At 46.4% G+C, this 26456-nt stretch overlaps 1 protein-coding gene across 1 annotated transcript in view; it reads left to right on the top strand.

Moving 5' to 3' along the window:
* The window catches only part of HMCN2 (hemicentin 2), a 174661-nt gene that overhangs the window by 63361 nt on the left and 84844 nt on the right, over nucleotides 1–26456 (top strand). Inside the window, 13 exon segments of the mRNA XM_078149996.1 lie at nucleotides 10566–10693; nucleotides 12194–12457; nucleotides 13300–13386; nucleotides 16349–16543; nucleotides 19519–19649; nucleotides 19836–19946; nucleotides 19948–19984; nucleotides 20233–20359; nucleotides 21605–21759; nucleotides 22186–22464; nucleotides 23370–23651; nucleotides 25092–25200; nucleotides 25851–26020. Of these exon segments, the coding sequence (XP_078006122.1) occupies nucleotides 10566–10693; nucleotides 12194–12457; nucleotides 13300–13386; nucleotides 16349–16543; nucleotides 19519–19649; nucleotides 19836–19946; nucleotides 19948–19984; nucleotides 20233–20359; nucleotides 21605–21759; nucleotides 22186–22464; nucleotides 23370–23651; nucleotides 25092–25200; nucleotides 25851–26020 (2075 nt within the window).

The raw sequence follows: 26456 nt of genomic DNA, 5'->3' as shown, positions 1-26456 counted from the left end.
GCCAGGCACACTTAAGTGTACTAATTGAAGCCAGTTGATGATTGTGGCTCTTTGCCATGGGGCCTTACAAACACTTACAAATTGTCAGTCCTCTGCAAATGGATGATATACTTTTTCTGGCTTAGGGGGTGTCATTCATGTGGTTGATTTCACACTGCATAATCTTGGAATTTTTCCCTCCCAACCTTCATCCCTGATATTTTGGGGTTAGAGCAGGGGTGGGGAACCTGAGGCCTCGAGGCTGCAGGTTCCCCAACCCTGGGTTAGAGAGTGGAAACAATTGATAGGATCAGGGTCTTTGACTAGGGTGGCCTGTCGATGAAGCTTTGTGGCTCTTGGTTCTGGTCAGAGATTCGCTGACTCTCTCTGATAGTTGCTTCTGATTCGACACCCCTGTTCAACCTCTCAAAAAAAAAAAGGCCTTTTTTTTCTTTTTTAGAGCTTTTATTTTCTTTCCACAAAGAATGGCCCCCTCCCACTGTCTCTGCAAGTCCACTTCCCTAAAGTTGAGATGTGAGTATGTGTATGTGGGGGGTTCCTAAGGGACAACAAGGAGTCTCCAGTCCTCTAAAGGACCTGTGTCCTGAGGAGCTGTATGGCTTTGTGCCTCTTCCTATGTACTTGCATCTCCATCAATGGTCAGTCTGTGGCACTTGTGTTCCATGGGTATGACTCAGCATTGCTTCTGTCTATCAGCAAGTTTTCATTGTGTGCCTATTGTAGCCCAACCCTGTGCTTGGCACTGAAGGGGGAGACAAGGAGGCCATATATATATATATCTCTGCCCTTAAGAAGTTTCTAGTCTAGTTGGAGAGACAAGAAAAACTCTTAAAACTATTACAAATAAGCTGTCAATCTGTTGTTTGGTGTAGATGCTCAAGTTCTCAGGAAATTTGGACAAAGGAAAGACTCATGTAAGATCGAAGTAGTTGGGGAAGGCTTTGTGCAAAAGGTGGGATTTGAGCTAGGGCTTGGTCCAATTTAGATAGAAAGGATTGGGGGAGATTATTTCACATGATGAGAACAGCCTGGGCAAGTGGATAGAGGCAAGAATGAGTCTGGCATGTATAGAGAGATAATAAAAAGCCCTGGATTTGGAGGCAGAGGACCTGGGGTTTTGAGTGCCATCTCTGTGACTTACTATCTATGTGACCATGGACAAGTCAACCTCTAGAAACCGGTTTCCTCATTTCTTAATTGAAGGTAGGAGATCAGATGACCTTAAGGTCCCCTCCAACTCTAAATCTTTGCTCCTATGACGTATAATATATATATATAATGTGTATGTGTGTGTGTGTATGTGTGTGTATATATATATATATGTATATGTATATGTATATGCATATGTATATGTATATATACCCATAATGTATCTGGAACAAAGAATGCATGTTGGGGAGCTGTGGAAGAGAAGATGTGATACACAATTCCATCAATTCATTTCAACCAGAGCCTATTATATGCAAGGCACTGATGATGGTATATTTATATGGTGCTAGCAAAGTGATAACTAAGAACCCTCCAAGGCAGGTAGAAAAAATGATATCCCTATTTTACAGATAAGGAAATTGAGGCTCAGAGAACTTAAATGAGTTAAATAAAGTTAAATAACTTGCCAAGAGTCATCCAGCTAGTAATTTTTTTGGGAGGGGTGGAGGCAATTGGGGTTCAGTGACTCACCCAGGGTCACACAGCTAGTAAGTATCTGAGGCTAGATTTGAACTCAGGTCTACCTGATTGTGCCTGATGAGCTGGTAATTTTCAGGATCAAGATTCAAACCCAGTTTCAAGTTTACTGCTCTTTCCACTATCCCACTATCCCACACTACCTTTCTGATGGGCGTGGGGCTAGCCTAGGTGGATGGTGGGTGTTTTTCATTATGATGCCCTGTATCTTTCTGGGTATTGAATCTCCAGCATCAATGTCACATGACATCTTCCCCAAGTAGGCTTCTTGTGTGGCAGGGGCATCCTAAAGGCACCATGGGCAGTACATGGAGGACCCAGTGTAGTTATGGCATTGGTGTACTGGTGTATTGGCTTATCCTCCGTGAGACTGTGTGCTTGGCTGAGAATGTGCTGAGGAGCTCAGGAGTTGGGCTTTGATGAATGTCATAAACAGGAAATTCCCTTCAAACCTTTCAGTTTTCTCATCTGCTCTCTGCATGTTGCCATCTGGCCCGTTATCCTAGAGATGGAGTATGATCATTCTAATTACACGACAGCTTTGAAATAAGAAATGCTTCAACAGCAGTGGACTGAGTTAGGAGGGGTTCTACTTTCCCAGTTTCAACCTGCCTATCTTCTGTTCCCCAGCTTCATTCCAGGGTCTCAAATGCAGGAGCTGGTTTTCCTAGAAGGGTCCTATCAAGTGACTGATGGAGCTGCAGTGGACTACAGTGATAGAATTCTAAAATGTTAGAGTTGGGTGTGGCCATAGAATGTCCATCAATCAGTTAACATTTATTAAGTGCCTACTATGTCCTAGGCATTGTGCTAAGTGCTGGGAATACAAAAAAGGGACAAAAGACAGTCCCTGACCTCAAAGAGCTCACAATCTAATGGGGGAGACAAACATAGTTTATTAGAACCAGCAGTTACTCTAGCGCATAGGGTTTTAGAACACAAAATGTTAGAAGTGGAAGTTACCTTAGAACATAGAATAAAAAAATAGAATGTTTGAAATGGAAACAATTTAGAACATAGAATTTTAGAACATGGACTGTTAGAGTCTACGAACAAGAGGTTGGTCACTGATCTAGAAGTTATCTTGGAACACAGAATTCTAAAACATAAAATATTAGCTCTGGAAGCAATTTAGAACATAGAATCCTAGAGCCTTAGAGTTGGTCATTACCTCAGAACGTATAAGTTTAAAACACAGAATGTTGAAGTCAAAAGGACCTTAGAGCTAATCTAGTTCCTCTCTCTAATTCCCTTGCATTAGAGGATCTAGAATCCCTTGAATTAGAGAAGAACTAGGTAGGGAACCTGAATCATAGAGAGAAGAAATGACTTGCCCACAGTCACACAGCTCACTAATGGCTGTCTGGGACTAGAACCTAGGTCTAGGTCCCTAGATGGGAATATTTAAGCCAGATAGATGACCACCAGCATTCTTTCTATTAATGCATTCTACTCCCTATGGACAGCCTCTTGCCATCATCTTCCTTTGGGCTTTGATGACCTAGCCTTGGTGTTCCCAAAGGTATTGGGATGAATGATGTGGAGGAGGAGCTTACTTGGGTCCAGAGCAATGACTAGGGTGCAGGGGTTAGCCAAAAGGACAAGGGGCATTTCTGGGCAAAGGCAGAAAGTAACCAACTCTGTTACTTGCCCTTTGGGGAGACTTTCCCACGTATATGCAACCCTTGTTTCATAGGGTAGCTTTCTATTGGTGGAGATAGATGCTCCAAGCCTGCTTGAGGAGCTGGTGGAGTTGGTGAGAGTTAGAGAGAGCTTCTCTTCCTTCCTGCTGTTCTGGCCTCCAGCTTTGATGGAGAAGATGTATCATTCCAACCTCTCCTCAGGTCCCTAAAGGGAAAGACTCTGGGAAGAAGCCAACATATAGAAGAGCAGTCAATCTCTGTCATGTCCCTATCCCCAAGCTTGCTACACTAGAGACTTTGGGGAATTTCCACTTAGGTGAGATCTGGGACTCTTTCTTGGTTGAGCTGAGTTATCATACTCCCAAATGAAGAGTTCATTCACCCTGTATTGTCATGTTCACATGTATACTTTCTCTGATTTCTGTTTCCCATCTATTTGGATAAATGGATTTAATTTGCTATTTGCTATATGTGTTCATTGTGAAACTGGCATTTGGTGGGAAGTCAAGCCTGTAGCATAGGTCTCTTCTTTCCTATTAAGGAATAGTATTAAGTAGTATAGCTTGAACCTAAAAATTACTTCCCTTAGATTAGCAATAAGGGAGCAGATAGATATAATTCTAGCCTGATACCTACTCTCTAAGGACAGCAGAGTGGCTAACCTCTGGCTTCAACCTCCTGCTTTCCTTTCTGGCAGGAATCAAAATCTTCCTTGGAGAAGGGTAGTAGGAAGAAAGATACCTATTATTGCCTCCCTGCAAGCCACATCTAGACAGACTCATGTGGGTCCAAATAACTTATGCAGGCCCAAATAACAAGAGCATCCACTCATACTACCCCTTACACATAAAATGATGGGTATTATTCCTACCTAAAATAGTTGTTCAGTCATGTCCAACTTTTCATGACACCATTTGGGGGTTTCTTGGCAGAGATACTGGAGTAGTTTGCCATTTCCTTTACATTTTACAGACGAGGAAACTGAAGCAAACAGTGTTAAATGACTTGCTCAGGGTCACACAGCTAGTAAGTGTATCAGGTCAAATTTGAACTCAAGTCTTCCTGACTCCAGGCCCAGAGCTCTATCCATTGTGCCACCTAGCTGCCCAAAGCAGTTATGGGCTGACATCATCTTTTCTTGGGCATATAGTTTAGGTTTGAGTAGAAGACTGTATTTTTAAATTGAAAATACTTTTAATGGCTTGTTTTACTTTCTAAAAGTGTTTCCCCATCAAGTTCTTTCATTCTCTATCCTTCTGATCACCCTGTGAGAGGAAGCCATGACCATATATTTAGGGTTGGAAGGAACTTCTAGGCAGACCTTCTTATTTTTAAAGTTTTTAAAATTCTGAATATAAATACCAAAAAAGGGCATTTCCACGAAAAGCACAAAAAGGGGATTCTGTAGGAAACAACAAATCTCCAATTCACCCCACTTGGTTTCCCCCCCAAAAAAAGGATATAGTAAATTCTGTATTTCTTTTAAACTCTCCTGCTTGTCTGTGTTTCCTTGTGAACTTCCTTTGATTCCTTCTTTATATTTAAAGAAATGTTACAACAGCCTCCCTCAAAATCCTTGCAACAAAAAGCAAAATGAAGTAAAATGAGTCTACACAGGGGCTGTGTCCCAAAATATGTGTCCACACCCTTTGTGTCCCATTTCATCCCATTCTAAAGATGAAAAAGTTGACAACACTTTGAGAAACTGAGGCCTAATGAGGTTGTGACTTGCCCAAAGATTTAAAAGCACCAGGTTTTGAAACCAGGCTCTTTGATTATGAATCTAGGGCTCTTTTCACTGTGTTAGAATCATGGAATCTTAAAGCTTCAGGGGACCTTAGAAATCTCATAGTCCAACCCCTCACCCAGTAGAGGAATCCCTTCTAATAGTCCCCCTGAAAAGCAGTCACCAAGCCTCTCCTTGAACACTCCCAACAGGGTTGTTCCCAAAGGCTCTCTCCTGGGCCCCCTTTTTGTATGGCTTCATGCATCCCTATGCAAGTATTAGCTAGATCTGTGTGGCCGGCCTTAATCTCTCTCCCAAGTTGCAATCCCACATCAACAATTGTCTCTTGGACATCTCGAATAAGACATCCTATAGTTATCTCAAACTCAATGTATCCAACACAGAACTCTGTCTTTTCCTCTAAACCGTCCTCTTTTCTGAGCTTCCCTTTTACTGCTGAGGGCACCATCATCCTTCCAGTCACCCAGGCTTATAACTCGTCAGTATCTTCCTTAGCTCCTCACTCATGCTCTTCCTACATAGTCAATCTGTTGAAAAATCTTACCACTTCTATCTTCACAATATCATATATGTGCATGTGTGTGTATGTATATATGTATATATTTTTTGTTCTTTGGTTGTTTCAGTCATGTCTGACTCTTTGTGACCCCATTTTGGGGTTTTCTTGGCAATAATATTAGAGTGATTTGCCATTTACTTTTCTAGTTCATTTTACAGATGAGGAAATTGAGGTAAATAAGGTTAAGTGACTTGCCCAGGATTATACCTATCTATCTATCTATCTATCTATCTATCTATCTATCTATCTATCTATCTATCTGTCTGTCTGTCTGTCTGTCTGTCTGTCTGTCTGTCTGTCTGTCTGTCTGTCTATCTATCTATCTGTCTATCTAATCTAAATATCCCTTCTCTTTTCTCCCGTAGTCACCAGCCTAGGATAAGCCCTCATCGCCTCTTGCTCAGATGTGGCAGGAATTTGCTCGAGTGGTCTCCCTGCCTCACATCTCTTCCCATCTCAAACCATCTTCCCTGCAGCTGGCACTGTGATTTTCCTAACACACGTTCTGGTCATGTTAGTGCCATGCTCAGTGAGCTCTAGTGGTTCTCTATTGCCTCCAGGATCAGTAGCAAGCTCTCTGTTTGGCAGGGCTTTACAGCCTGGATCCTTCCTAACTTTCCAATCTTCTTACACTTCACTCCCCTCCAGTGTAGCTATGCTGGCTTTCCTGCTGTTCCTCACACACCACAACCCAGCTTCTTCACCTCTGCTTTCTAGACACCTGGGCTTCCTTCAGACTACCCTGCAGGAGGCCTTTCCTGGTCCTCTTCCTTACCCCTGCCACGTCTTCTTTCTAAGACTGTCTTCCTTCTACAGTATATGTTTTGGGGTAACTAGGTGACCAAGTGGATAGAGGGCTGGGCCTAGAGTCAGGAAGACTCATCCTTTTGACTTCAAATCTGGCCTCAGATACTTATTAGCTATGTGACCCTGGGCAAGTCACATAACTCTGTTTGCCTCAGTTTCCTCATCTGTAAAATGAGCTGGAGAAGGAAATGGCAAACCACTCCAGTGTCTTTGCCAAGAAAACCCCAAATGGGATCAGGAAGAGTTAGACGTGACTGAACAACAGCAAAGACACTGTGTGATTTTGTATATCCATAGTATTTTGCGCGTTTTCTCCTTCATTTTAATGTGAACTTGTTGGGGGCAGGAGCTGTTTTCACATTTCTCTGTATCCCCAGTTCTTAGTATAATGCCTATCGCATAGGAAGGTCTTAATAAATGCTTGTTGTCTGACTGAGCTTTCTACTTCCCAAGACAATCTGTTCCATTGCTCCCCAACTCTAAAGGAGTATCGTAAAGCTCTTTCTTATATTGAGTTGAAATCTTCTAACCATCTGCCTGGGTTCCCTCTAGATGGGGAAGGTCCAGCTAAATCAGCACCAAAGCTGGCATGAAGACCCAGGTTTTCCAACTTCTAGACCATCATTGTTTCCAAGGGATATCTTTCCCTTCACATGGATGGCAGACCCAGATGAGCCAAAGTACACCAGAGCCTTGATATCTTTCCTCATTCCCCTCAACCCCCATTAGAGGCAGTTTTCTCCCCATTCCCAGATCTCCACTCAGGGAAGGCCAGCAGATGTGGTCTGGGATGATTTCATGTCTGTCTGTGGAAACCCCCAAGGGGAGACAGAAGCTTTTCTGGTGCATAGTTAGGCCTGGCTAGGAGGGACTGAGGCTGTTGACTCTTTGAAGCCTGGGTCACAGGGGTACCTCCCTGGACAGAGGCTTGGAACCAATTTTGAGAAGAACATGCTTTTCCACCCCCAACATCAATAGATAAATTAATACAAGTTGATGTGAGAAGGCAAAGAATGCTAACAACTAGAGAAAGGCTTCCCATAAGGGGTGGTACCTAAGCTGAATCTTAAAGGAAACTAAGGTTTCTGAGAGGTGGAGATGAGGAAAGATGTGCATTCCAGACATGGGAGACAGCTCAGACAAAGGCAGAGAGGTGGGAATTTAAACCCCCATTGTTACCAGCAAATGTTACCTAGTGGGAGACTCCTTTGCCTGCCTCTCCATCAGTCCACAAGCTTCCTTGGGAGCAGGAATTTTTTGTCTTTCTTTGTATCCCCAGTGCTTAGCTTGGTGCCTGGCATATGGTAGATGTTTTATAAATGCTGGTTGACTTGACTGTACATCCAGTTTATTAAGGGCCCTTGAGGGCAGGAACTCTCTTTTGCCTCTTTTTGTATTCCCCAGTACTTAGCACAGTGCCTGGCAATTAGTAGGTGCTTAATAAATATTTATTGAATGAATGAAAATGAAAAGTTTCTACCCTTGAGGAGCTTACATTTTACTGAGGGGTAGGAGATGGGGACAAATACATACAAAATACATTAGACCACATCGGGAGTATTATGTTCAGTTCAGGCCATCACAGTTTAAGAAAGTCATGGATAAGCTGGAGAACATTGAGAAATGGACGAGTAGGATGGTGAAGAATCCTGAATCGATGCCATCTGAGCACTGTTTGAAGGAACATGGAGAAGAGAAGCCTTGGGAGAACACGAGAGCTACCTTCAAGTATTTAGGGCTGTCATATGGCAGAAGGATTACACTTGTTCTGTTTGACCACAGAGGGCAGAACTGAGTTCAATCAGTGGGTAGATGTTGCAAAGGGGCAAATATGGGTTCGATGTCAGGAAAAATTTTCTAACAACTAAAACTTTGCAAAAGTCAAATGAGCTGCCTCAGGGGTGGAGGCTTCCTCCTCCTTGGAGGACTTCAAGCGGAGGTTGGAAGACTTCTTGCTGTATATTTTATAGTGAGGATTCCTTGAAGATATAGGTTAGATTAGATGTCAATTGAAATCCCTTCCAACTTTCAAGTTCTATGATCCTATGATTTGTTAAATAGAAATGTCAGGAGTGGGGGAGGGAACACTAGCAACTAGGGGAATCAGGAAAGGTCTTTTGTAGAAGGTAGTTCTTGAGCCAAGCCTTTGAGAGAGTTAGGTATGAGGAGGGAGAACAGGACAGGCTTGGGAGACAGATGATGCAAAGGCATGGATCGGAGAGATGGAATGTGGATGGGGACTGGAGAGTGGGCCAGCTTGGCTGGTGCTTGGAGTGTATGTGGGGGAGGAATGTGGAGTAGACCTGGAAAGGTAGACTGAAGCCAGACTGGTAAGGGCTTTAAAAGCCAGACCGAGGACTTTGTATTTCATCTTAGAGGAGCTAGAAAGCCACGGGAATGTCTATTGGAACTAGGACTTTGGCAACTGTGTAGGGGATGGATTGGAGAGGGGAGAGGCTGGATGTAGGGAGACCAATCAGGACACTATTTCAACAGAACAGTGAGAGGTGGTGAGGGTCTGAACTGGGGTGGTGGGCCATGTATGCCGAGAGAAGGGGACAGATGCGTGAGATATCATGTAAATCGGATGGCTGGAACTTGACAAATCGTAGGATATGTGGGGTGAGGAACAGGGGAAAGTTGACGATAATTTCAAGTTTGGGACCCTGGGTGACTGGAATGCTGGACAGAAATAGGAATGTTAAGAGGAAGTTAGGAAATTAACCCTGTGTTAACTGAAAGATGCTACATCAAGAGATATTTACAAAATAACTGCTCTGGCTTAAGGGATGTCATTGAAGCAAAGTGTGTTGCACCGGTTCTGTAGTGAGAGTGGGATCATCATCAATCCCCAGCCAGTCAAGCATCTGTCTTGTCCCAGGTATTGGATGAGTTCCTGGGTGTAAAAAGACATAAACTTAGTCCTTGCCCTCAAGGAGTTTACATTCTATCGGGGAGAACAATGTGATTGAGGATAGAAAAGGTGCACCCGGGCACCCACAAAGTGTAAGAACACCTGGTGGAAGGCCTTCAGGATGTGTTGTATAGATCCTTTATAGAGGGTTAATGGGAGGTTATGGACAAGAAGGCCACAGGATGAGAAATCGTCAGTGGGTTGAGATTCACATTAATTTAGGGGATACCTGCACCAATATGATTATGAATCCATTGGAGCAGTGAAGGACTGACATACTTTGTGCCAAGTCCTCTGCTGGGAGCCATAAGAGAGCAAAAATAACAGAAAACGTAAGGGGTCAAAAAAACACAGAAAAGCACAAGATACGGTCCCTGCTTGCAAGGAGCAGGGAAAGAAGACACACATAAAAACTTAGCATAGCCTCTCTAATATTGTGAAGTTAATTAAGAGAGGAAGTATAATGTAGTAGGTAGAATCCTAGACTTGGAGTCAGAAAGACCTGGATTCAAATCCTGTTTCCAATACTTATTAGTTGTGTGACCCAGGATAAGTCACTTAAACTCTCTCAGCCTCAGTCTCCTCATTTGTAAAATTAGAGAGAAGGACAGGATGACCAGTTCTCAATGAGGATCATAGTTCTAGTACCAGAAAGGACCTTAGAGGTCATCTAGTCCAACCCCCTCACTTTAAAGATAAGGAAACTGAGGCCCAAGGAGGGTTGAATGACTTGCACAGAGTCACACAGGCATTAGGCATCAGAGGTGGGATTTGAACCCAGATCTTCTGCTCTCTTCCATTGTGTCACATGGCCACTTCTGAATCTGTGGGGCTTTTTCTTTTCTTTTCTTTTTTTGTTTTTGGAGGCAATCAGGGTTAAGTGATCTGCCCAGGGTCACACAGCTGGTAAGTGTCTGAGGCTGGATTTGAACTCAGGTCCTCTTGATTCCAGGGCCAGTGTTCCATCCACTGTACCTTTCATGAATGTTTGATGGAGAAATTAAAGGGGGGTGAGGTGGGGTGAAAGGGTGCTGTGAGATGAGAAGTCAGGGAAGAATTCATAGAGGAAGTGGTACTCGAGATTGACTTAGAAGGAGAAATTAGATTTGGGAAAGCCAAGTTGGGAGAAGGAAGGGTGAGTGGAGATTGGGGAGGTCAGAGTCTTATGAGATGACTTTCTACTTGCTTTTCCCACTCTCTCCTGAGCAGGCACAGCCTTCTCCCTTCAGGCTCTCTGAAACTGGCAGAGACAAGTGTAGAGGACAGCGGCATGTATACCTGCACAGCCTCGAACCCAGCGGGCACTGCCTCCCAAAGCTATGTCCTTGGGGTGCAAGGTAGGGCCCTTTACCTGGAAGTAGGGAGGAGGCGGTAGGAGAGGTGGAGCCCTGTGGAGGTGTGTGCAGGGCATGAGCACTCTTCCATGAGCCATGGTTGATGCCCTCAGCTGTCCCTGTCAGATTACATGGTCCTGGCTTTGGGCATTCTCCTCTCTCCACTGTTTCTCTCCATTTCCCATTCTCCCCTCCCCTTCCCTCCTCTCTTCTCTTTTCCCCTCCTCTCCCCTCCCCTGCCCTCTCCTCTCCTCTCTTCTCTTTTCTTTCTTTCTCTCCCCGCCCCCTTTTCACACTCCACATCTTTCCATCCATTTACTTTTCTAGGAGTATGTTCATATAACTCTGTGTATGTGTGTGTGTGTATCCATATAACTATACTCATGTATATAGGTATATGGAGATATGTGTGTGTGTGTGTGTATGTGTGTGTATGTATGTCCATATAACCATGCTCATGTCCCTTAAGGGGAGTGATCACGCCTGTGTCTCCATGTATGTACTCTAGCTTGTATGTCGATTTTTACTTGCTTTCCTGTGACTTCCCGAATGTGTGTTGGTGCACATGTGTGGATATGGGAGCACATGCTGCTGAGTAACACACTCTTCCCAGCATCTTGGACCACCGAGGCTGAAGGGAGCTGACAGCTGCCTGGTACTGGGATTACGAATATCAGTTACCACATTGTCTCTCCACCATTTGGCCCCACAGTTGGTGGCTACTCCCCTGGCTCCCTAGCTTGGGCCCAGTGCCTGGGACCCTTTGGAGCCAGGGACGGTTTGTTCCCATCTCCCTGGTCCCCATGGCCCTCAGGAAGCCAGAGCTCCCTTTATCCAGCCTGACGCCTTGCCTAGACTTGGGACAAGAGCATCCTGGGAAGTCGGGGGGATACTATGCTGTAGGATTCTCCTGCTCTGGTCCTTTCTCACCTGGCACAGAATCAGACCTGGGGATTGTGGTGGGTGAATTAGGGAGGCTTCCTCATTTCTTGGGGCTCTCTTCTATAGAAGATCAAGCCTTGAATTAGGAACAAGAAGATAGATACGTAGTGTTGTAGCAGCTCTGTCGCATAACGCTGCCTAACTTTGAGAAAGTCACTCTCCCCTTCTGGGCATCAATGTTGTTCTCTGAAAAATGAGAGTATTGAGCTAGCTGGGTGATAAGGTCTCATCTGGCTCTAAGTTCTGGGATGCCGTGAGTTCAGGCTCTTACATTCTCTACTTCTTGTGGTGCTCTGAGGGCTGGCCTAGGGGCTCAGTCTATACTGCATTGCCTGAGACTAAGCCAGGAGTGACAATTACTGCCTAGCCTAGCCTCTGTGAGCCATGGGCTATGTGTATACGTGCGCACGCGCGCGTGCGTGCGTGTGTGCGTGCGTGTGTGTGTGTGTGTGTGTGTGTGTGTGTGTGTGTTATGGATGTTTAAATTAGGGAGACCTCTGCCCAGAGCCGTTTGCCTTATCTCACCTTCTCCATCTGGACACCCAGCTGCTTCCCTCTTAGTCCCCCCTCAGATCCAGCTGGGTCCCCCACTGCTGAAGGTGCTAGCAGGTGAGAGCCTGGATTTGACCTGTGTAGCCATGGGAGAACCAGAGCCTCAACTACACTGGTCCAAAGACGGAGTCACCTTGCCGGAGGAGGATTGGGTTGGCCCTGTTGGCTCAATCCACTTCAAGTCTGTGCAGGTCTCAGATGCTGGGATCTACCACTGTGTGGCCTCAAATGGGGCTGGAGAGGATGCTCGGGAGCTGGAGCTGCAGGTGCTGGGTGAGTACTGTGAAAGGCAGCAGCATATGTACAACTGAGGATTTACAGAAATTCCAGGACTCAGCCTATTCCCTCCTAGTTAGACTTTTCTCTCAGAGTAGGAGGCAGTGGAAAACAGTAGAAAGAGTGGCTGTCCTAGAGGCAGAGGACTTACATTCAGATCCTATTTCTCATGCTTCAAGTCTTCCTCCATGACCTTGGACAAGCCCCTTAACCTCAATTTCCTTACCTGAAAAAACAAGGGGGGGCTGGCCTAGCCCTCTGGGACTCCTTTCAGTTTTAGTCTATGAGCCTATGATCTTCAGCCTTCTGGGTGGGCCGCACAGTGGCCCAGGGACATCTATCTCTCTGATACCTCATGGTGGACGGCTCATGGAGGACACAGATTTCCATGGTTATCAAGCAGCCAGGGTCCCATCCAGTCAGATTCCTTGCCTAGGCCTGGGCCAGGAGCACTGTGGGGATTTGTGGGTATGACAGGCATACATGTGTACTACTTCCATTCTATTCCTGCTTCTCCTGGCCCAATTACACTAATGAGAGTGGCATAGCTCCCTCCCCACCTTCCACCCGAAACTATTTCTGGCCATAGGCAAGTAGAAGAAGCAGGAAGAAGTGTCCCACAAGTTGGAGATTCAAGATCTGTTCTTCTGTCCCAGCATGTGCTATGCCTGAGGACAGTTGGGGATGGGTGACTGCAGTTCTACCCCCTACTCTCTGTAGCTCCCCAAGGGCTAGGATGACTCACCATCCCAATCCCAACAGAGAGAGCAGGGCAAGGGAGTTTGAAAGCCAAGGTGAGGCTACAGAATGAAACTATGGTCATGTCTCTCTTATGGCAGAACGACCACACTTGGAAGGCAAGGGCACTGAAGCCCTTTTGGAGAAAGTGGCGGGAGAGAATGCCAGCCTTCCCTGCCCAGCGACAGGTGAGACTTCCCTGGCAAGGAGGCATGGGAGGACAAAGCCTCATCAGCTTCTAGCCCCTGCCACCTCACTGTGTGTGACTTTGGGGGAATTACTTCCCTTCCCTTGGGTCTTGGTTTCCCCTATTTGTAAAGTAAGAGTTTTAAACTAGATAGTTCAGACCTCTTCCAGACAGTTTCTGGGGGCTCTGTGCCCAGTCTTAAGTTAGGTGAAAGGTTTAAGGCCTTATCTTATCACCTTATTAGTGTTTTGTGAAAAGAGGATTCTGGTGAGAGGTGTCTGTTAAATGTTGGCGTGGGAGAGGGGGAGAGAAGGGAGGAGGAAAGGGAGAAAGACTGTTTTTTCTCTAGTTATCTTTTTTTAGGGTCTCCCCAGGCATGTGCTCATAAATGTTTAACAAACAACTCTCTGAAAAGCAAACCACGCTTTTGAAGTTTAATCTGCCTTATTAATATTTTCTCCATCACTTTCCAAAGTCTAAACAATCAACAAAACCATAAATCAAGCTCTGATTTGTAGCATTTGCTGGATTTCTAAGATACAAATGTTCACATGGAAAATTTAGCAATCTCAGAGCTGGCTTTGGCATGCCCCTGGTTCTCCCCATCCCCAGGGCAATGGGAAATGTGGAAAGAGCCCTGGTTTTGGAGTCAGAAGACCTGGTTTTGACTTTCCAGTTCTGTTACTTGTTAAATCTGGATCATCTTGGGCAAGTCACGTCCTTTCTCTGTGCCTCAGTTTCCTTATGCGTAAATTGAGGGAGGTGGATTGAGTGACCTCTAACGCCCCTTCTAGCTCTGGGATCCTGCCATCCTATTATCTAAGGTCTGTCCCCAGCAGCTTAAAATTCTCCAAGTGCCCTATTTGCAAAAACAAAAAAAAAAAATCCCCCCCCAAAAAAAAAAAACCCTTGCTCACAGCGCCACCTTGTGGCCCACGGTAGCACTACTTCAAGATGCTCTTGGTCTGGTATGTGAGGACCTGGCAGGGCTGCTTTCCAGGACCCTCTCACTCTTTTCAGTACCTCTGTTCAGACGCTCTGGGTTGTCCTGACTAGTCATCACACCCTGGGGATCTTTTCCGCCTGTCCCCTAATAAAAGCTCCTATTTATAAGGCACCAAGTGGGTGCTCTGTTAATATGGACTGACTGATAGGAGGCAGTTGTGGTGTGGTAGAAACTGCCAGGATGGGAGGAGATCTGGACTGACGTCCCTAGCTTTGCCACTTAGCAGGCAATGTGGTGTCGAGCACCTGATCTGGAATCATAAGGCCTAGGTTTGAATCCTGGCTCTGCTACTTATTAGCGGCACATCTTTGGGCAAATGACCCTGGAACTCGATTTGCCTATCCTTAAAATGGGTGGGGGGAGGTAGCTAGTAGGCAATGTGGTACAGTGGAAAGAGTGGCAGCATTTGAAGCCGAGGACAAATGCATTCAAATTTCAACTCTGGGTGGCCTTATATCACCTAATCTCACTGAGTCTCAGTTTCCTGATCTGTAAAATGAGGGGGTTGACTAGATGACGTTCAGCTCTAAAACTCTGATTCTATAGTTAGATCTTGTCTCAAGTTCATCTCTTCTAGCTCTAAATTGAATGTCTGCGGTTCTACGCACAAATGTGGTCAGACCTTAAGGAAAGGGAATGGTGTGGAGTGGCATTAGTAAAGTGAGGCTAGCTTAGAGGAAAGCCAGGGAGATGATCTGGGGAGAGAGTCTCATAACTAACCTTGACCCCTCCCTCCTCAGAATGGGATATATCACTGCCTCTCCCCTCCAGTTAGTCCCTCCCAGGGACACTGGGGGACAATGTCAGATTGCCTAAGAAGAACAGGCTTCCATTGCTGCTAAGATAAATGATAGATAAAACCTGGGCTATTATTCATACTAATGAGCATGCACAATTAATATGAGCCTTTATGATTAATAGTGATCATAAATGATGGTGTGTGAATATGTGATTAGGGCCTGGTGGTGCAGAGCTGTGAATTCTGGGGAGCAGCCAGAAGATTCGGAAATTAGCAAGAGTTTGACTGCCTTTGGTTAGAACTGGAGTCAGGAAGACCTGAGTCCAAATCCAACCTCAGATAATTTCTAGCTGTGTGGCCTTGGGCAAGTCACTTAACCTCTGCCAGCCTCAGTTTATGCAACTATAAAATGGGGATGATAATTGCACTTACCTCCCCAGGGTTGTTGTGAAGGGCAAATGAGATAATACTCATAAAGTGCTTAGTACAGTGCTGGGCACATAGTAGGTACTTAAGAAGTGCTTATTTCCTTCCTTTTCTCCTTCACTACCATACCCCATGGCAAGCACCATGACTCAATTCATTCATTTGTTCATTTGGCAAGTCTTTGCTGAGCACCCACTGTATTTCAGGCACTGTCCTAGGTGATATGGAAGACATGGAGATATTTAGAATACGATCCTTATCTGCAAAGAGTTTACAGGTTATCTGGGGACTCAAACAGCGTACTTCTGCAAAGTTAGACTGCCACAGGACGGGTTTCTATTATGTCCCAGATGGCTGGTACAATAAGAAGCCCTACAGGAAAGGGTTCAGGGAGGAAGTGGGACTTCAACTAGAGCCCCAAAGCATGGATGGCCTCAAGACCAGGAGGCAGAATGGCCTTGGCCTTGGACTCAGAACTGGACCCAATTCTAGTTCTGCCCTCGATGACCTGTGTGAGCCAGGGCTCTCTCTTCCCCCTTTTCTGGGCCTCAATTCCTCATCTACAAAATGATGAAGGTATTGGACTAAATGAACTGTAAAGTTCCTTCCAATTCTAAATCCTATTAGCTGTGAGCAAAAGCTTGGTGGCCTTTCAAATTCAACAAACAAATGCCTACTGTGTGCAAGCAACTATGCTAAGTGCTGCGGTGGTGGCGGAGGCGTTGAGAAGCCTGACTCAGCCTGAGCGACAGATTCTGATGACTCCTGTCTCTCCCCTCCCTCCTTCCCTAGGGACTCCTAAACCCCGAGTGATCTGGCGGAAGGGTCCAGCCCCAGAGCCCCTGAGCAGCCGTCCAGGCTTGTCAATATTAAACGAGAGCTCTCTATTCATTACTTCAGTCTCATCCCAGGACAGTGGAGACTATGAGTGTCAGGCCACCAACGAGGCGGGCTCAGCGTCAAGGAAAGTCAAGTTGGTGGTTTATGGTAAGAGGGGAACCTGTGAAAGGACATAGGGGGAAGGTGGGCACAGAAGGAGAACCTAAGGGGTCTGGTATGAAGAAAAGACAGTCTTCTCTTTGCTTTGATGTTGAGGTGGTGGGTGGGCTGATAGTGTGTGTAAAAGCTTCAGGTCATTTTAATTTATTTTGGAAATTTTATCTCAAAACTTTTTTTTGCACTTAATAGTACTTTTTTTTTTCCAGTTACATGTAAAGATAGTTTTCAACATTCATTTTTAAAAGATTTTGAGTTCCAATTTTTACTCCTTCCCTCCCTCCTTTGCCCCCTTCCCCAAGATAGCAAGCAATCTGATATGTTATACATGTACAATCATGTTAAACATAATTCCACATTAGTCACGTTGTGAAAGGAGCATCAGAACAAAAGAGAAAAACCATGAGAAAGAAAAAACAAAAAAAAGTGAGAATAGGATGCTTCAATCTGCATCCAGACTCCATAGTTCTCTCTCTGGATGTAGACAGCGTTTTCCATTATGAGTCTTTTGGAATTGTCTTGGATCATTGCATTGTTGAGAAGAGCCAAGTCATTCATACTTGACCATTGTACGATGTTGCTGTTACTGTATATGTCCTTCTGGTTCTGGTTCTGCTCACTTCATGCAGCATCAGTTCCTGTAAATCTCTCCAGGTTTTCCTGAAATCTGCCTGCTCATCATTTCTTATAGAACAATAGTATTCCATTACATTATCTTAAAACTTTCACTGATGCTTTTTTAAAAAAAAAACATTACCTGGTTTAGTCCTTCCCTTGGAACAAAGAAAAACAGTTGAAACCCATTGATAAAATGTCTCCGTCTGACTGTATGCAACACTCTGTACCCATAGTTCTCCATTTCTCTACCAAGAGGGGAGAAGTATATTTCATTATCTGTCCCTCAGGTCCAAAAATGATCTTTGCAGTTCTCTAACTTTGTAACTTTTTAGTGCTGTTTTTCTTTAAATTAGTGTAGTCATTGTGGAGATAATTCTTGTGCCTCTGCTAACTTGACCTTGCATCTGTTCTAGTCAAGTCAGACAAGTGTTTATTAAGCACTACCACGTGCAGTGCTAAGTGCTGGAGAAACAAGACAAGGCAACAGCAGTGGCTACTCTCAAGGACCCCCCAGTATAACTGGGGAGGTAACATGCAGACAACTACGCAGGGACAAGATATGTGTAGGATAATTTGGAGGAAGCATTAAGGTGGACTGAGAAAACTTCTTTCAGAAGGGGGGTTTTAATTGAGATTTAAAGGAAGCCAAGAGGTGGAGATGAGGAGGAAGAGTGGTCCAGGCATGGGGGGCAGCCAGAGAGAATGCTGGGAGCCAAGGGATGGACTGCCTTGTTTGGGGAATAGCCAGGAGGCCAGCATCACTGGACTGAAGAGTATAGTTAGCCCTTCCACATTGCGACTTTCCCCATCGCAGTTTCAATATATCGCAGGTCAGCATAAGAAATTAAACGGGAATTTGGGGGGAGTTTTGTGGAAGCCACAGACAACGCACAAAGGCTGGCAAATGGCACAGAGCCTATGACCAATACTTAGCCCAGATTTTGCAATAAGGTACTGTAAATACTCCATTTAAAAAAAAAGAAAAAAAATCAGACTTCTTCTCTGGTATGAAGGGAGGGCCAAAAATTTTTATGCAGATTTTCCAGGTTATGTATGGGGGTGCACCCCTAACCTCTGCATTGTGGAAGGGGTTAACCTACATGGGGAGGAGAGGTGTAAGAAGACTGGAAAGGTAGGAAGAGGCCAAGTTATAAAGAGCTTTATAAGCCAAAAAGAGGATTTTCTATTTGATTCTATAGGTGATAGGAAGCCACTGGAATTGATCGAATAGGGGGATGACATGATCAGACTTGTGCTTCAGGATGATCACTTTATTATTTGTGTGACCTTGGGCAAGTCATTTACCCTGTCAGGGCCTCAGTTTCCTTATCTGTAAAATTATTGGACATGATGACCTCTAAGGTCCTTCGAGCTCTAAGTCTATGACCCTATGAGTCTACTAGGTTGGACCAGAGTAGTGGAAGGTAGATAAAAGGTTGAGTTCCAGAAAAGTCAGTTCAGGTCAGAGTGAGGGGCTTAAGAAGCATCTTTACTTCCTCCCCTGCCTTCTCCTTCTTTCCTTCCCAGACATGCGTTCTTAGCATCCATCAGTGGGAGAATGGCTAAACTATGATGTATGGATTTAATGGAATGCTATTGTGTTATGAGAAAGATAAAAGAAAATTAGAAAAATCTGGAAAAACCTGTATGAACTGGTATAGGATGAAGTGAGTAGAAGTAGAAGAGCAAATTATACTTTAACAATGTTGTAAAAAATCTCTTTTGAAAGACTTAAGAACTCTGGTCAGTGCAGTGGTAAACCATGATTCGAAAAGACCAGTGATGAGGGATGCTGCCTTCTCATAGAGAGATGATGGACTCAGGTGCAGAATGAGCCATACACTTTTGGATGTGGCAAATATGGAAATTTCTTTTGTTTGCATATTGTTTTGATTTTTTTCTAAATTGGGAAGTGGTAGGGAGAGGAAATAAATGCTTAGTTGAAAAGTAAAACACAATAATCAGGGAAAGAGAGAACATGCCCTTTATAGAAATACCTCAGTAAGAGTACTGGACTTGGAGTTTGAGGATCTTAGGCCTCTCTGAACCTCAGTTTCCTTATCTGTCAAATGAAAATATTAGACTAAAGGAGCTTATTTAGTCTAGGCCTAGACCATGAAGTGACACCAGAGGCCATCTAGTGCATCGCCTCATTTTACAAATGGGGGATTAACTTGCTCAAAGTCACACAACTAATGATCTCCTGAGTCAGGATTTGACTCTGGACCAGAGAAATGTCTACTGTTATATACTCTTCAGGTCTACTCACACTCTAGATCCCATGACACCTAAGAAGACCTGGAGATTCCCTCCTTATAAGGCTTAGCCCTGTGCTTCTTCTTTCTCAGTGCCCCCTCACATCCGGGAAGACGAACAGAGAGTCAATGTATCCGCCATGGCTGGCAAGCCCCTGACTCTGGACTGTGATGTGAGCGGCTTTCCTACCCCGGCTATCACCTGGTACAAGGATGGTCAGCCGGTGAGTATTCCCTAGCACCAAGGGGCCTCAGGTAGACAGGGTCTGGCCCTGGCCCCAGAGGGAAGGGGGGAAGGAGGTGGGATGTCAAGCCAGAATGAGGGTCAATGAGAAAAGAGTTCCTGAAATCATGGAGTGGGATGCAGCCATTCTCTTGGATCTCAGGGTCTCCTTAATGTCCCTGCCCAGGCCTCTGAGGACAGCAGACATCGCTTCCCAGATGGTGCTCGGTCCCTGCACTTCCCCCAAATCCAAAAGAGTGACTCAGGCCTCTATACCTGCCAAGCTGTGAACCGAGCCCGGGGTGGCTCAGAAGGATGTTCATCTCCTCGTGCTGAGTGAGTGATCTCTCTCAGCCCCCTTAGCTCCATGCTGGGAGACTTTGGGGATGCCCATAGCTCTGCCTTTTCCATCCTTCTTTTTTCTGGGCCCAGGTGGGATGGAGGTACTCTCAGTATCCTCAACTTGATGGGTAGTGACTAAGAGACTCAGCCCATTCTTTGTTCCTTGGGTGTCATCCCTACCCCCCCACCTCACCCCCACCCTACCTCCCACGTCACTGCCTCCCTTTCCCTCTTTTTCCCAGTCCCACCTTTGGTCCATGGAGCAGGGACAGCTCAGGAGGTGTCAAGTCTGGCTGGCTTGGAGGTAGAGCTGCGGTGCCGTACTTCAGGGGTGCCCCTGCCCCAAGTGGAATGGACCAAGGATGGGCAGTAAGTAACTCAGAGTCCCCTTTACCATGTTCCACATTCTAAGCTTCCTTTGAGCTCTAAAGCCTCTGAAGCCTAGGAAGCCCTCTGAATCCTAGGGGAGTCCGCAGGGGGCAGGCTTAGCCCTGTGCTTTCCTCTTAGAAGGTCTGTTTTGTCCATGGGCCCCAGTGTTCTCTCCTCCTGATGCCTTCTCTAGTGTGGGTCTGACATCCACATATGGCTGTTGGGTGCAGAGTCTGATGGGAACTCCCCAGATTGTCAGTCTGATGACCTGGAGTGTGGTGAAGGTGGCCAGGGGTGATTCTGAGAAGAAAATGGAGACCATGTTAGATACTTGGCATGTTCCATCCACCCTGAGGTTCCGAAAAGGCCGTGCTGCAGCCCCACTCTCTGCTTAAGGTGCATTAGACCAAACGTTCCCTCACTCTTGGTGAATCATTCAACAAGTCTTTGCATAGTGTGTGTCCACAGTAAGACCTTCTGCTAGAAACCTGAGTACAAAGGTTCTGCTGAGTGGTGAGAGAGGGCTCACTCCTATAAAACAATTAAGAAACTGTGCAAGACAGTGTTTGCTTAAGGGCCAAGTGACTGGTACCAAAGGTAAATTCTACAAGAAGGTTTCAGAAGAGAGAAAGATGCCTATGGGCTGGGGTAATCAAAGAAGATTTCATGGAGCAAGTAGGACTATAGCTGGTCCTTGAAGGCCTTGAATAGAATTTGGACAGGGGAGAAAAGGAAGAGGCAGGCACTCCAGGTAGTATGGAACATAGAGGCAGGAAGGTGCAAAGCATATTTGGGAGTGGGTTTGGGGGAACACTGGGTGAGGAGTCTAGTCATGCTTGGGCCAAGTTGCAAAGGGGTTTCTAAATGTCAGGCCCAGGGGTCTGAAATTAATCTAGTAGGTAATGACAGACCTATTGCTCACCACTGATGGGGGAGATGTCTAATCCTCTAACTTCCTGGACTTCAACCCAGGGCTTAGGTGTCAGTCTCCTTAGTGGAAAGAGCAGTAGATTTGGAATCAGAGGACCCAGGCTCAAATCCCATCTCTTCTACTTGCTACCAATATGACCAGTGTTAACCTTTGTGGATTTCTGATTCCTTATCTGTAAAATGAGGGGTTTGGGACCAGATGAACTCTAAGCTCCTTTTCAGCTCAAAATCTATGATTCTTTGATTCTTGTCCAGCCTCTTTCTCTACCTTGTCCCTGGGCCTCAATACTGTCTTCCCCTGATGCTTTCCCTAGGCCCATACCACTAGGTGACCCTCATATTCAGCTCTTAGAGGATGGGCAGGTTCTCAGGATCCCCAACAGCCACCTTGGGGATGAGGGTCGTTATCAGTGTGTGGCCTTCAGCCCGGCTGGCCAGCAAGTCAAGGATTTCCAGCTCAGCATTCAGAGTAAGTATCTTTGCCACTTTCTTATCTACCCCCATCATGAGTGGCATAGCGCAGAAATCATACCACTTGGTGTTGGGTACCTGCTTCGGGGCCAGGGACCAGCCCCTCAGGCCACATTGGTGAGAGGTCCTGGAAGCTAGCCCTTCCCTGGCTTGGAGGGTGGTTGCCTATTACGTCACAGCCCAAGCGGAGTGAGGGGAGTGGGGGGTGGAGGAAATGAAGCCCGTCAGCACCTTGTTGCATGTTGGCCTGGTCACTGCTTTGGCATGCTTCTTGTGCTGGCATCACCCCCATGTCACATCTGCCGTGGCCACTTGGCTCCTAGCACTGCTATCTATCTGCCACTCTAGAATGAACAGCCCTGGCTGCCCTCCAGGTGCATGTCACAGCTCTCTATGACCTGGGCCTCCCTCTGTCCCCTCTCAGCACCCCCTACCATCTGGGGCTCCAATGAGACAGGCGAGGTGGCCGTCATGGAAGACCATGTGGTCCGCCTTCAGTGTGATGCCCGTGGTGTCCCCACCCCTACCATCACCTGGTTCAAAGATGGGGACCCCCTCCATGCCGGCACCCAGGTGGCTTATGCCAAAGGGGGGCGGCACTTACAGCTGGGGAAGGCCCGGGTCTCAGACTCTGGGCTGTACACCTGCCAGGCCAGCAATGCAGCAGGAATAACTGAGAAAGCTGTGAGGCTGAATGTCTATGGTGAGCTGACTCCCGGGGAGGTGGGGAGAGAAAATGGAATCAGGGTGGGCAGGGGCAAGAGCAGGGAGGATGAGAGTCAGGAGCAGGAAGTTTGCTCTGAGGCATGGCCCTATGAGCCTAGCCCCTCAGCCTAGAGCAGGGGATCCAGTATGTGTCACCCCCTTGTGCCCTCATCACCCTGAGCTCGCTCTGTAGAAAACAGCTGTGAGTCTATGGGATGGAGTGGGATCAGACAACAGGGACCCATGTGGGCGGGACTAGGGGCCCTCTGTGACCTTTGGAAGAGTAAGGTGTCCTATTTCACCCACTGGAGAATACACTTAGAGAACCCACTCTTTCTAAGAGGCGGAATAGGCTGGAAATTCATTAGGCTCAAGAAAGATTCTGATGAACTCCTGGCAGACTGGTCTACAGGGAGTTGTTAAGGAAAACTGGGCTATTTGTGGGCCGTCTCTGACTGACGTCAGCTCCAAGTGAGCTGCCTTCAGCTTGGTCCCAGGTCCCACAGCACGCTCAGGGCAGGCCTAGTTGGCTCTGCTTTGATTTTTCAAGGCCCTTCTTTGGAAGCAAAATGAATTTAATTTTTATCTCTTCTTGGTTGTGCCAACATTAGTTCCCTGCTGCCAGAGTGAGGAATTTAGGCATCTTTACCTCCTCTCTTTTCCTCTCCTCTCTTCCTTCCCAGATATGTGCTTTTTCTCTGTCCTTAAGACTGGGCATGAGTAGTGATATCATTGACATTGGCAGATCTGAGCAGTCCTATTCCACTAACCATGGATTGGTCCATAGGTAGAGATGTAAGGTCCCTTGCCTAACATTCCAAGACCCCAGAGGGGAAAGGGGATGAGATACGTCTTTCTTGCTCTGAGAACCTCCCTGCAATGAATCTCTCATTTCCTCTCCAGTTCCACCCACCATTGAGGGTGCTGATGGAGGCCCACTGGTGGTAAAGGCTGTGGCTGGGAGGCCCCTGGCCCTGGGGTGCTCAGCGAGTGGCCGTCCACCACCCACCCTCACATGGCACCAGGATGGGAACCCATTGACAGAGAGCAGTGGGACATGGCTCCAGGAGGGGGGACGAGTGCTGAGACTGGAGAGTGTGACAGAGGCAGCTTCAGGGCACTATAGCTGTTTGGCCAATAGCCCTGCTGGGGAGACAATGCTCCATTACCTGGTGGAGGTGCAAGGTAAGTGGCTCCATCCAGGGGGCTGGAGTGTGGGTCCGGGGCACTGAGAGCATTGTTATCAGGACATCCATCCCCACTGATGTTTCATGGGATACTGGTGGCCTTTGGAGAAGGGGCCACCTTGCAGAATGCTCAAGTAGTACCCACAGGGAACTCAGATTAATTGTCACTGATTAATTAGTTGATTGATTGGCATTGTCAAATTGTCATTCTTTCCTTCACTCTCATTCATTTGTTCCAAGAAGCATAATGTAGTAGAAAAAGTACTGCATTTGAAGTCAAGAGATTCGTGTGCGAATCCTGGCTCCAATTAGATCTGTAATCCTAGACAAATCACTTGCCACCTCTGAGTCTTGGTTTCCTTATCAATGAAATGGGAATAACAATACTATCTACCTTACAGAGTCATGGGGAAATTGTTAAATAAGTGCAAGGTTGTTGTTTACTCATTCGGCAAGAGCTAATTAAGTACCAGACATACATCCTGCAGAGTTCTGGACTCTGTGGGTGTGCTGGGTGGTGTGCAGGGGATATAATCAGGAGATGAGAATTGGCCTTATTTCTTACACATACACAAAGCTTTCTATTTCTCCAAACATTTTCCTAGCCAGTATTTCATTTGATCAAACAGGGTATTTATTAATACCTCTGTGCCAGATACTGTGCACTTGGGATACAAGTACAAAGAATGAAAAAGTCCTATTTGCAAGGATCTTAACATCTTCATAGCATTCCTCTGTGGTAGGTTTGTTTTTGTTTTTGTCCAACCCTATAGTTTCATTGGTTTAAGGAACTCCCGGCAAGGAAGCCCCCTCTACCAAAGCTGATCAGTAACTTCGGTTTGTAGAGAGGTGCCTGGAGAACTTTCTTGGGGTCACACAGAGATGGGACTTGGATCCAGGGCTCCCCGATTCAAAGGCCAGCTCTCTATCCACTACCCATGATGAGTAGGGACAGTATTATCCCTATTTAACTCAGACTCAGACTCGGGTGAAGTGTTTGCCTAAGGTCATGCTCTGGAACCAGGACCCCAGCTTGGGTCTCCTGACTCCCGGTTCAGTGATGTTTCTCCCTCACCGCAGAGTGGTTGAAGTGCCCCCTGTCCTTAGGGACAGTGAGATGTACACTTTAGAATAAACTATGCAGAGATGTCAAATGCAAATAGAAATGGAGCCACTAAACAGTACATAAGGATCCCTGCTAGCCTCATATGGACTTAGAAAACCACATATTAACATTATCTATGTTCTGTTTTTTAAAGTCTTTTTTTTGTTAAATATTTTCCAATCGCATTTTAATCTGGTTCTGGTCACACTTGGAGTCTTGTGGCCAGCTGGTGTTTGACACCTCTAAGCTACAGAACAGTCGATAGGAAGTGACTGGGGGTTGGAGGGAAGGGTCAGCCGGCACCGTTCACCTGACTGTATGTCTTGTCCCCAGTACCCCCTCAGCTGCTGGTAGGAGAAGGCTCAGGACAGGTGATTACTGTCAAGGGACACTCCTTGGAGCTTCCCTGTCAGGCCACAGGCTCCCCGACTCCAGCTGTACAGTATGTATGGGGGGACATGTTGCAAACAGAAGGGAATTTGTACCTCCTGGGTGTCAGGGATGTATTTTCCCTAGGATTGCCCTCCTGGGCCCAGCAAGTACAGAGCTGAGGAGTCTCCATGGAGGGCTATCCCTGTGTTCCCCTATGCCATGAGGTTGGGAAGGGCCTAATGGTTACCCCTGGTCAAAGGCAGAAGGGAGGCAGAGAAGCGGCCAATAACCAGATTCTACTGGAAGATGAAACCCTGAAAGTTTACCCAAGGGGTCTTAGGTCCTGACTGCTTAGTATTGCTTCCCCCAGTACTCGTTTTTGCCATTGGAAGGGTACCAAGGGTACCAAGATGCTCCTCTGCTGTTCCAATCAGGTGGCACAGTGGTTAGAGTACTGGCTCTGGAATCAGGAGGACCTGAGTTCAAATCTCACTTCAGATACTTATTAGTTGTGTGACCCTGGGCAAGTCCCTTAACCTTCTTCTGCCTCTGTTTCCTCATCTGTAAAATGGAGAAATTAATAGGGCCTCCCTCACAGTGAGGATCAAATAACATGCAATATAAGGTATTCTGCAAATCTCACCTCCCTATACAAATGCTAGTTATTGTTACTACTTCCTGCTCCTCACCCCACTCCCACTCTGAAACATGGATTCTCAGATGGCTGCGGAGTGGCCGGCCTGCCGGAGAGTTTGCTGGTGTGAACGTGTCCACAGATGGGGCCATCCTACGGATTGACCACGTGGAGCCACACCACAGCGGGCTCTTTGCCTGCCAGGCCACCAACGAGGCTGGCACCTCTGGGGCCGAGGTGGAAGTGTTGCTGCATGGTGAGCATGGGGGCTGTGGTGGTCTCTGAATGAGAGGCCAGAGAGGCCTGGTGGGAGAGAGAGAGGGCGCTCCACTGGAGACTCATAGGTGGGTCTTGGGGCGCTCCACTGGAGACTCATAGGTGGGTCTTGGGGCGCTCCACTGGAGACTCATAGGTGGGTCTTGGGGCGCTCCACTGGAGACTCATAGGTGGGTCTTGGGGCACTCCATTGGAGACTCATAGATGGATCTTGGCCCAGCCTGCCATGGGGGCCAGGGTAAGGGTTCTTTGGCCACCCTCTTGGTGATCCATGTCATGGACGGCCAGCCCAGGGAATCGAATGGGGTAGAGAGTTCTGAGAGAGATGTTTTTGGACTATCTTTCCACAAATAAAGAATGGGTTTAAAGAATTTAGTCTGTGCTGATTTCAGGAAAGAAAAGACTAATCCCTGGTA

Source organism: Phascolarctos cinereus, unplaced genomic scaffold (assembly GCF_003287225.1).
Source record: "Phascolarctos cinereus isolate Bilbo 61053 unplaced genomic scaffold, phaCin_HiC Scaffold_2;HRSCAF=192, whole genome shotgun sequence".
Classification (NCBI taxonomy): domain Eukaryota; kingdom Metazoa; phylum Chordata; class Mammalia; order Diprotodontia; family Phascolarctidae; genus Phascolarctos; species Phascolarctos cinereus.
The sequence above is the reverse complement of the archived record's forward strand: the minus strand, read 5'-3'. Positions and strand labels throughout refer to the sequence as shown.